We start from the raw sequence: 10,644 nt of genomic DNA on the forward strand, positions 1-10,644 counted from the left end.
TATATATATATATATATATATATATATATATGTATATATATATGGAGAAGGCACCGTCCCCCTGCTTCATTTAATTTTAAAATAATGAAAAACTTTGCTTAAATGAGATGCAAAACTGATATGCGTCTGGAACTTTCTTTGCACAACAGGTTTATAGCTGGACTCACACCATTTTCTGGGCATCTCATCAAAATATGGATGTTATTCCTTAGCATCTCTTCCTCCTGCCTCATGACTACCCTCTACTGTGAAGGATTATCCTTTTGTCAGAACTAATCCTTAGGTCCTCTCTATTTTGAGAAGGCTCTTTATCTTGTCATTACTTGACATTTGTAAAATGAGTCTATCATTACCAGCCTTGGCAGGCCTTCAGGAAAAATTAGGCCCTGTGTCTGTGGTAATGAAGGGAAGTTTTTAATTTTTTGTTTTTAAGTAGCCATTTAATTCATTGATCCAAAATCAGCCTGTCAGTGATTTCACTGCAGTCTGATGTGCTATTAGGTAGACTGTAATTTAAGTCTGATATGCAATGATACAGAGACAGGAGCCTTGGCACATGAGTTCCATGTTTTAGTTGTGGGAATCTGGACACCAAGTGATCTGACAATGGTTAAAACATTATATCAACTGTATTTGCATTTGGATTCTTCCAGTTTGTAACTTAGGCTCTACGTATTATTTCCAATAATACATTTTTAACACCAATCTTTCCAAAGAATATCTTTAAATAAAAATGTGTTTTCACTAATTTTATCCCTTTAAAACACATAATATATTATGTTTGGTAATGGTAATATTAAAAGAGAAGCAGTTTTTGAAATCGTCTTTATCTAACAACTGGATCCATCCACTAACCTTATCTACTGTTACCTTCTAAAGAAAATGTTTTCTCTTTTGATATTACAAATGGGTTTTGGGGAAAATAGTTCTGTTTCCTTTTCTAGGTTTGATGACTAAGATACAACTTGAGAATTATTTTTACCATCTGTGGTAGTTAAGGTTATGTGTCAACTTGGCTGGGGCTGCTTTTGAGTGGCTGGGCAGTTGGATGTAGTTATTCCCCATGATGAAACTGGTAATCAACTCCATGGTGGAATCTACTGTGAGCAGCTGGGTACTGTGTGCCTTAGGGATGTGGTCTGCTTCTCATGTATAATAGGACACTTTGAGAAAGGTCTCTGAACTTTTTAGCACATCTGGATCCTGTATTTGGCCGAGTCTTCATCTCAGTGGGCTGCCATGTTGTTTGCTGATCTTGAGACTGTTTTTGGATTTGAACTAGTGGCCTGCTGTGTTGCTTGATGATTTTGTTCTATTTTACTTGTTGACCTTGGGTTTATAAGCCTCAGCAGCCAGCAGCTGCCTGAGTTAAGAGAAGCCTCCAGCATCAGTAGGCAGGGATCGAGAGGCAGAGCTGAACTCCAAAGTCAAGGGGCTTTCACCTGCCCCTAGAGCTAGCACTTTGAACTTGGACTTCTGGTGTCCTAAAATACAAGAGACTGAACTCCTACTTTTTTAAAAACCATCGACATGGTATTTTCTGTTAGAGTGGCACTAGAGAACCAAAACGCCACGTCAATGAAAATTATTTTATCATATGAAATGAAATGCTTTCTAATGCTTAAAAATCTCTCCTGAATTTTCTACCACCTAACCTCCCAAGTAGTTTTCATTTATTTTCCCATAGCATTCCAACATTGGGACCAGGCTCACTCTAATTTTTTAAGGGCATTGACTCTGAGGAGAAGTACAGGAGTAGAGGTGCCTGCTGTTTTCTTGTGAAGCTTTCAGTGACATACAGTGGAGTTGAGCTTTATCTTATCTTCTGTAGCAATAGCTGCAACAAGTTCAACAGCAGTATCACTACTACTGCCAGCACCTCTGACACAACCACACAGACTGGGGAGAGATGCTCCCCTTAGGAATAAGTAAAAGGGTAAATTGGGTTGGAGAGTGAAAAGCTATAGATATTACAGTACTTTCCAATATATGTGTTTTCTTCATCACAATGTATTGCTTTATAAGTCTAATTACAAAACAGCTGCTGTATATGTCTTCCCACTGTTCATTCTGCACATCCTGTCTTTACATTTTATCAATTTTTACCTTGCTAATTTTTTTTTTTATTTCAGAAGACTTTTCAAGTATCAGAAATAGTGGTTTTTTTTTTCTGTCTTATTTCTAAAGCAGTTGAGTTGAACGTGGATATGTGTTTAGGTTACCTCATGCTGCTCTGACAGGAATATACCACAAATGGAATGGCTTGAACAAACAGGAGTTTATTCTGTTACAATTTTGGAGGCTTTAAGTCTGAGTCTGACCTGCAATTTCTCAGCGACTGCAGCAGGACTCGAACCTCCAATCTTCTGATCTGAAGTCAGACGCCTTATCCGTTAGGCCACATAGCTCTGGTGGCATAGTGTCTAAGACATTTGACTGCTAACCACAAGACTGGCAGTTCAAACCCACCAGCCACTCCCTGGAAGGAGGGTTGGGCAATCTACTTCGTGGTGACACTGCTTCAGAAACGCAAGGAGTTGGATCTGACCCCATGGAAGTAGTTGTGTTTTTTATTATTATTATTATTATTATTATTTAAGTCCGAGTTCAAAGTGCCAGGCTGAGTGAAAGCCCCTCAACCTTGGGCTTCAGCTTTGCTGCCTGCTCCCAGCCCACTGCAACTGGAGGCTTTTCCACTCAGGCAGATGCTGGCTGCTGAGGCTGACAAGCCCAAGGTTGACAAGTAAAAAGGCACAGTCCTGATGCTACCAAACAACATGGCAAGCCAATAATTCAAGTCCAGATGAAGTCCCAAGATCAGCAGGGCATGGCAGGCTGTTGAACAATGACTTGGCTACATGCAGGGTTCAAGTGTGCCAGAAGGCTAGAGACCAATCCCAAAGTTTCTCCTCATATAGGAGAAGCAGACCACATCCCTAAAGCAGCTATTCAGCTGCTTGTGGCAGATTCCACCATGGAGTTGATTGCCAGTCTCACATGGGGAATAACTACCTCCAGCTGCCTGTTACTCAACGAGGCCCAGCCAAATTGACATATAACCTTAACTACCACAATATGCTTTAAAGAAAGGTTACTATACTCCTTCAGTATTTCAAGGCTGTCCTTTGTTCAGTTACAGTGATTTCTGTTGAAAAGTAAAATTGGAGCTACATGTAGCTAGAATTAGGGCTCTAGAATGTATGCTCACATTCCTGAAGTGATGATCATTTATATTACTGTAGTAGTATGAATTTTATAAAATTAATTTTTTAAAATATGTACACACATTTAAAGTGTTAATTTTTATCAGTTATAATAATTTACTTGTAAATATCCTCTGGGGAAAGTGCTTTTTCCCCATTTTTATAGATGATCACATTGAGGTATACATCGTAAATACGTAGAACCATAAGCAAGGTAGTCATGGAAGTGATGATGATGGTAAGAAAGAAGCTGAGATCATCTTTTCTATTAGATTATTCTAAGAATATTTTATATTATTAATATGCATGTTTATAGAACATAGTCATCCCTGGGTGTCTGTGAGGGATTGGTTCCAGGACCCCCCGAGTATACCAAAATCCCCAAATGCTCAAGTCTTTTATGTAAAATGATGTAGTATTTGCATGTAACTTATGCACATCCTCTTGTATACTTTAAATCATCTTTAGATTATTTATAATAGCTAATACAATGTAAATGCTACATAAAGAGCACTTTATGTATTCTCTTAGACTTTGAGAGATTGCTTTGACCACTTAATTGTTCCGCCCCCTGCCCTCCTTCCCGAATTTTGCAATCTATGATTGCTTGAATCAGTGGATGCAGAACATACAGATACAGAGGGCTGACTGTAATCAGAAATGTTAACATTGGCAACTAGTGTAATAAAAAGTAAGTAAAGTGGGAATAGGCAAGTAGAGAGGCCGATTGTCAAATTTCAGAAACAACAGCGTTGATCAGGCAGCATGTGACCAAGAATGTCTACATTTACTTGGTTCAGAGACATACTTTAGGTATTGGAAGCAAAGAATGTTATTTGTGGCCTACTTTTGTTGTTTTCCACTGACAAGTATGATTGAGGTTTGCTACTGATGGAAGACATATAGAATAATGCACTTAACAATAGTGGCTCCTGTTCTTTTGTCTGCTGCTTTTAACCACTGAAACAGTCATAATTGGAAGATTGATGCTCGTATTTCAGACTCTCACATGTTTTGTTCTCCTATTTGGCACCTTGTTCTCATCTTCCTTGTTCTTCTTTACTTCCCTCTTCCCCCATTCATTTGATTAGTGAGGTGGATTTTAAATTAGAAAATTTAAGGAAAAGTCTCATTCAACTGTGATATATAATATTTTGAAATATAAATCTTATAGCAAGCAGCAATCTGGATTGACTTTTCTTGAGTGCAGTTCTTCCACCTTCTTATTTTTATTACCCACTCCATCATCATCACCATGTGACTCTCTGAGAAACTTCTTAGATACTTAAGTGGAATTCACTTTTTAAAAATGTGTTCCATGTAATTCTGTTCCTGTTTTTCCCTGTTATTTTATCTCTCTTGAAAATCCTTTACAACCATAGCACTATCTGAAATCTGTTAGACTGTTTCCTTCTAACTTGAGTTCTTTCTTTTTTTCCTATGTCTTCTGATACTTGTTTTCTTGCTTTTTCCCATCTCATGGATTTCTTTTCCCTTCTTTCTTTTTCCCAAATGAAGATATTTATTGAAGGTTTGGAAATTAAAATGCTATGTAAAGGTTATGAGCATTTGGTTATTTGCCATTCTTCATTTCAGGAAGTTTACATTTAATCTAGTTGTATGACATGATGGATAATCTGTGGATAAGTACCTAAATATGCTGAATAACTGTGTATATACTACGTAGTTTACTATGTCTGAAGGCTTGTTTCTTAATCCTTCCAGGAAAGAAAGGAGAAGCTCTCCAAGTTTGAGTCTCTTCGTCATTCAATTGCTGGAATAATTAGGTCTCCAAAATCTGCATTGGGCTCTTCAGCAGTAAGTAGGATTAACTTTGTGTTCTGTTGAGAATGTTTGTGCAGCTTTTTTCTGATTTTCTATGAATGTTACATATAAATATGGCCTCACAGCTAGAAAAATAAGTATAGTTTAACTTTTTGTATACTTACAAATCTGTGCATATAACATTGATGTAAGGATGACAGAAAGCTGTCACATAACAACAATGCACAAAAACAGCATACTACATATAAATAATTACAGGGAACATTTGAGGTATTTTGGGGCCTTGTTAGAAGAATGGTATAAGCAAATTTCCTTTCTAGTGAAACATTTTTCATAGGAATAACTAGATATGTAGTTTTAAAATTATCAGTTTATATATATATATTTTAGAACATTTTAATTGTAAAATTGAGGTCTGATAGATTAATCTTTCAAATTTGGATTTGGCATGTCACAGTGGTACATAGAATATTAATTTTCCTTGATAATAGCAGCTAATGGCCAAGCAAGACATATAATATTCTTATCCTATTTATATAGTGAAATTATAAAGTATTTTTCTTACTTCAGTACCTATAACTAAATTTTCAGACTTTTTATTCTAACCATGCCTCATGCATAGTAGAACTTTATAGTGATATCTCTCTAAATGATAGAGCAAAAATATACAGTACAAATTAAATATGCCTTTCTCCCTTTGTTCCAGGGTTCTAAATTATTTCTTATTCTTTAAAAATGTAGCTGTTTAAGATAATGTGGCCCAACCTTATCTAGAAAAATACAGTGTTTTCTAAGTGTGCATCATTTAAATATCTATTCACATTTTGAATTCATCTGCTGTAATTTCTTTTTAAGATAAAACACATGTTCCCATATTTATTCCATGTAAGCAACAATCTCTTTTCCACAACTGATTAATGCATCGACTCGATGGCAGTGTGTTTGGTTTTGTTTTTGGTTATATATGTATGTAAGGAGCTCTGGTGGCACAGTGCCTAAGGCATTTGACTGCTAACCAGAAAGTCGGTGTTCAAACTCACCAGTCACTCCACAGAAAGAAGACTGTGCAATCTACTTCCATAATGATTTACCGCCTTGAAAACCCAGTGGGGGTTGCTATGAGTTGGAATCAACTTGATGGCAATGGATTTGGTTATATATGTATGTAACGAACTCTGGTCGTGCAGTGCTTAAGGCATTTGACTGGTAACCAGAAGGTTGGCAGTTCAAACCCACCAGCTGCTCCATGGGAGGAAGATGGAGCAATCTACTTTTGTAAAGATTTACCGCCTCAGAAGCCCAGTGGGGGTTGCTATGAGTTGGAATTGACTTGACAGAGTGAGTTTGGGGTTTTTTGGTATATATGTAACTCACTGCCATCAAGTCGGATCTGACTCATACTGACCCCTCTTTGGGTTTCTGATGTGGTATCACTACGTAAGTAGATTGCCTGACCTTCTTTTCAAGGAGTGGCTGGTGAATTTGAACTGCTAGCCTTCTGGTTAGCAGTCAAGTGCCTTAGTCACTGTGCCACCAGAACTTCCAGTATATAGGGATGTATGGATATATGTATAAATACACACGCATCTGTCTATCTATCTATATATCTATATATATGAATATTATATTATGTGAAAGAGATTTTCTGTTTATATTTTGGGACTGTCGTTGCCACTTCCATGAAAGGGTTCAGTGGAAACAGAGGGAGCTATGAATTAATGCAGACTGTCTGATGTGCCGTTAAAACAAATGAAAATAAAAATAATTATAAGCAAAAGCTATTTGACAGAGTAAGCTATGCCAAGACTCACCTCTTGCTTTTGTTTTCTTAAAACAGAGGTTAATGATTTGTAATTTTACAGGTAAATAATAGTTCAAAGGGAGCTCTGGTAGCATAGTGCCTAAGACACTTGACTGCTAATCAGAAGTTCAAACTCATCAGCATCTTCGGAAGGAAGATGGGGCAATCTACTTCCATAGTGATACTGCCTCGGAAACCCAAGGAGGAATCGCTATGAGTTGGGTGCGACTCGATGGTACATAACAACAACAACAGTAATTCAAGAACTTGGTTTGTTATTATTTGACATTCAAAGTAGCACTTAGGAAGCTTGATTAAAAAGTTTATGAGAAATTTTAGCATGTGTAGAGAATGCTTTTTGATAACTTTTTGTTATAAAGAACAAATGGTTCTTGAAAAGAAATGTGTGAATATCATTTTCAAAAAAGAAAAACAAAAACAATTCTTCAAAGAAATGTGCAAAATGGGTTTTCAAAAGAAGAAAATAGTTCTTGAAAGAAATGTGGAAAGCCCTTCCTAATGTTATTTGATACTAAAATGGATCAATGAAACACATAACATTGTTAACCGCCCCCCAAAAAAAACCCTAAAATTCCCTGCCATTGAGTCAGTTCTGATTTATAGCCACCCCCATTGGGTTTCTAAGGCTCTAAATCTTTACAAAAGCAGACTGCTTCATCTTCCACAGAGAAGCTGGTGATTTTCAACCAACCAACCTTCTCATTAGCAGCCCAGTGCCTTAATCACTACACCACTAGAGCTCCATGTAACTACCATGTAATTAACTTACCTTTATTTCATTTTATATGCCATCAACTAGTAGCAGTTTATTGGTTAAATTAATTTATGAAAGATGCCTTCTTTATTTTCCTTTTTATGTTCCATTAATATCAAGCTTGACCTGAGTAAAACATTTTAAATACTTGAGAACCAAAGTCCATTATAAACTTCAGGTTTATTCTTTGATGTAAAGATGGGAAAGTGGGATTTAGAGCTTCAAAAATTGAGCTTGTAACAGAAAAATAAGAATTCTACAATTGTGAAAATGGAATCACAATCTCCATGTTTGTTTATTTCCTCACAACCAGGGATGCCTAAGCACTTCTTCCCTTAAGAAATATCTTTAGGAATGCAACAGTGTGCCTTCTTAGACTTTGTGTTACATACATTAGCATGAAACTTATTTTTAGGAAAACTGGATTTTGGGTATTGTTGTTATTTGCCCTAGAGTTGGACCTGACTCATAGCAACCCCTCTTTGGGTTTCTGAGGCAGCATCACTACAGAAGTAGATTGCCCCATCTTCCTTCCGAGGAGTGGCTGGTGGATTTGAACTGCCAGCCTTCTGGTTAGCAGTCAAGTGCCTTAGACACTACGCTACCAGAATCTAATTAGATGAATTAGCGTTGTTAAGTGTATTTAATATACACTGATTTACTTCTAGAAACGGAAGGCATATTCATTTAGCTCATTATGATGAGATTGTATAAGTTTGAGTATCCTAAGGGTATGTTAGGTATAATATGCAAAGTTATTTTACATGTCCTTGTCTCCATTTAAAAGTGGTCTTTACTTCATTCCTAAATAAAAATTTTAAATTGACAATTATTATAGGTAAAAGTTTGGTGTTCAAGAGCTGGTTTTACCTGAAATGAATTGAAATGCCTTTCCCACAGAGCATATAACTCATTCATATGCATGCTGTGACCCTCTTTTTCCCAAATTTCTTAACCGCTGCCATCAAGTTGATTCTGATTCATAGTGACTCTATAGGATAGACTAGAACTGCCCCCTGGGGTTTCTAAGGCTATAAATCTTAACAGAACCAGACTGCCACATCTTTCTCCCTTGGAGCAGTTGACAGATTTGAACCACCAACCTTTTGGTTAGCAGTAAAATGTCTTAGCCACTGTACCACCGTTTCCTCTAAGCTTCTCAACATTCTTGAAATTAGGAAATGCTCATTTCTTTTAAGAAAATGTTCCCTTGTAATTGAGAATTCTGGAGAATGTTAATTTCCTCAAAGCCCAGTTTATCACCACTGTGTCTGTATCTTTAAGATTAAGGAAATCATCTCCATGAGTTAAATTCCTTGTGGTACTTCCTAGTTCATTTAGAAATCCCATTAACTAGAAAGATGGAAGGCAGTCCATGGTTTATTACACTGGGAGCTCTGGTAGCATAGTGCCTAAGGCACTTGACTGCTAACCAGAAGGTTGGTGGTTCAAACTCACCAGCCACTCTACAGAAGGACGGCTTGGGCAATCCACTTCCATAAAGATTTACCACCTCGGAAACCCAAAGGGGGTTGCTGTGACCTTGAGTCGACTCGATGGGAGTGAGTTTGGTTTGGTTTTTCAGTTTACCCCTATTTTTTCTTTGATGAACTTTATTGTTTTAGGTTTCACATTTAAGTCTTTGATCCATCTAGAGTTAGTTTTTGTGTATGATGTGAGGTATAGATCGTTTCATTTTTCTGCAAATGGTTATCCAGTTTTGTCAGCAGCATTTGTGAAACAGATTGTCTCTTCCTCATTTAACAGATTTTGGCCTTTGTCAAAGATCAGCTGACCATAGGTGGATGGATTTATTTCTAGGTTCTCAATTTTGTTCTACTGATCTATGTGTCTGTCCTTGTAATAGTACCAGGCTGCTTTGACTACTGTGGTTGTATAGTAGGTTTTGAGATGCGGGAGTGTAAGACTTCCTACTTTGTTCTTCTTTACTAGTGCTTTGCTTGTCAGAGATCTCTTTCCTTTCCATATAAAATTAGTGATTACTTTTTCCACGTCGTTAAAGAATGTTGATGGAATCTAGATTGAGATTGTATTGAGTATATAGATTGTTTTGGGTAGTATTAATATTTTCACAACGTTCAGCCTTCCAATCCATGAACATGGTATGTTCTTCCATTTATGTAGATCTATGGGGAGCTCTGGAAGTGTAGTCCCTAAGGCACTTGACTGCCAACCAGAAGGTTGGTGGTTCAAACCCACTAGCCACTCCTCAGAAGGAAGATGGGGCAATCTACTTCCATAGTGATACTGCCTCAGAAACCCAAGGAGGGGTTGCTATGAGTTGGGTCTGACTTGACAGCACATAACAACAACAACAACAACAACAACTTATAGTTTCTTGAAGTAGTAGTGTTTTGTAGTTTTCTTTGTATGGGTCTTTTGTTTTCCTGGTAAGATTTACTTCCAAGTAGCTTATCTTTTTGGTGGCTTCTTTAAATGGTATTGATTTCCTTTTCAGAGACCTCTTTGCTGGTGTAGGGGAATCCAAATGATTTTTGTATGTTGATCTTGTATCCTGACACTATGCTCAATCTTTTAATAAGTTCCAGAAGTTTTATTGCTGCGTCACTTGGGTTTTCTCTGTATAGGATCATATCATCTGCAAATAGGGATAGTTCCTTCTTCCTTACCAATTTCAATGCCTTTGATTTCCCTTTCTTGCATTATTTCCCTGGCTAGGACTTCCAATATAATGTAATAGAAGTGGAGATGGTTCCTGTTCACAAGGGGAAGGGTTTCAGTCTCTGTCCATTGAGAATAATATTGGCTATTGTTTTTGCATATATGTCCTTAGTTACGCTGAAGAATTTCCTTTTTATTCCTATTTTTCTCAGAGTTGTTATAAGGAATGAATGTTGGATATTATTAAATGCCTTTTCTGCATCTGTTGATATGATCATATGATTCTTTATCTTTATTTTGCTTGTTGTTTTTGTTGTTGTTATGTGCCGTCGAGTCGGCCCGACTCATAGCGACCCCTCCTTGGGTTTCCGAGGCAGTATCACTACGGAAGTAGGATTGCCCAACCTTCCTTCCGAGGAGTGGCTGGTGGGTTTGAA

General features: G+C 37.2%; 1 protein-coding gene across 1 annotated transcript in view; it reads left to right on the forward strand.

Moving 5' to 3' along the window:
- FER (FER tyrosine kinase) overlaps nt 1-10,644 on the forward strand; it is a 627,157-nt gene that overhangs the window by 256,630 nt on the left and 359,883 nt on the right. The window contains exon 9 of the mRNA XM_007952586.2: nt 4,929-5,021. Within this exon, the coding sequence (XP_007950777.1) occupies nt 4,929-5,021 (93 nt within the window). The remainder of the gene's footprint in view (nt 1-4,928; nt 5,022-10,644) is intronic.

The sequence above is a fragment of the Orycteropus afer genome, unplaced genomic scaffold, assembly GCF_000298275.1.
Source record: "Orycteropus afer afer isolate SDZICR_OR568_19922 unplaced genomic scaffold, OryAfe1.0 scaffold00350, whole genome shotgun sequence".
Classification (NCBI taxonomy): Eukaryota; Metazoa; Chordata; class Mammalia; order Tubulidentata; family Orycteropodidae; genus Orycteropus; species Orycteropus afer.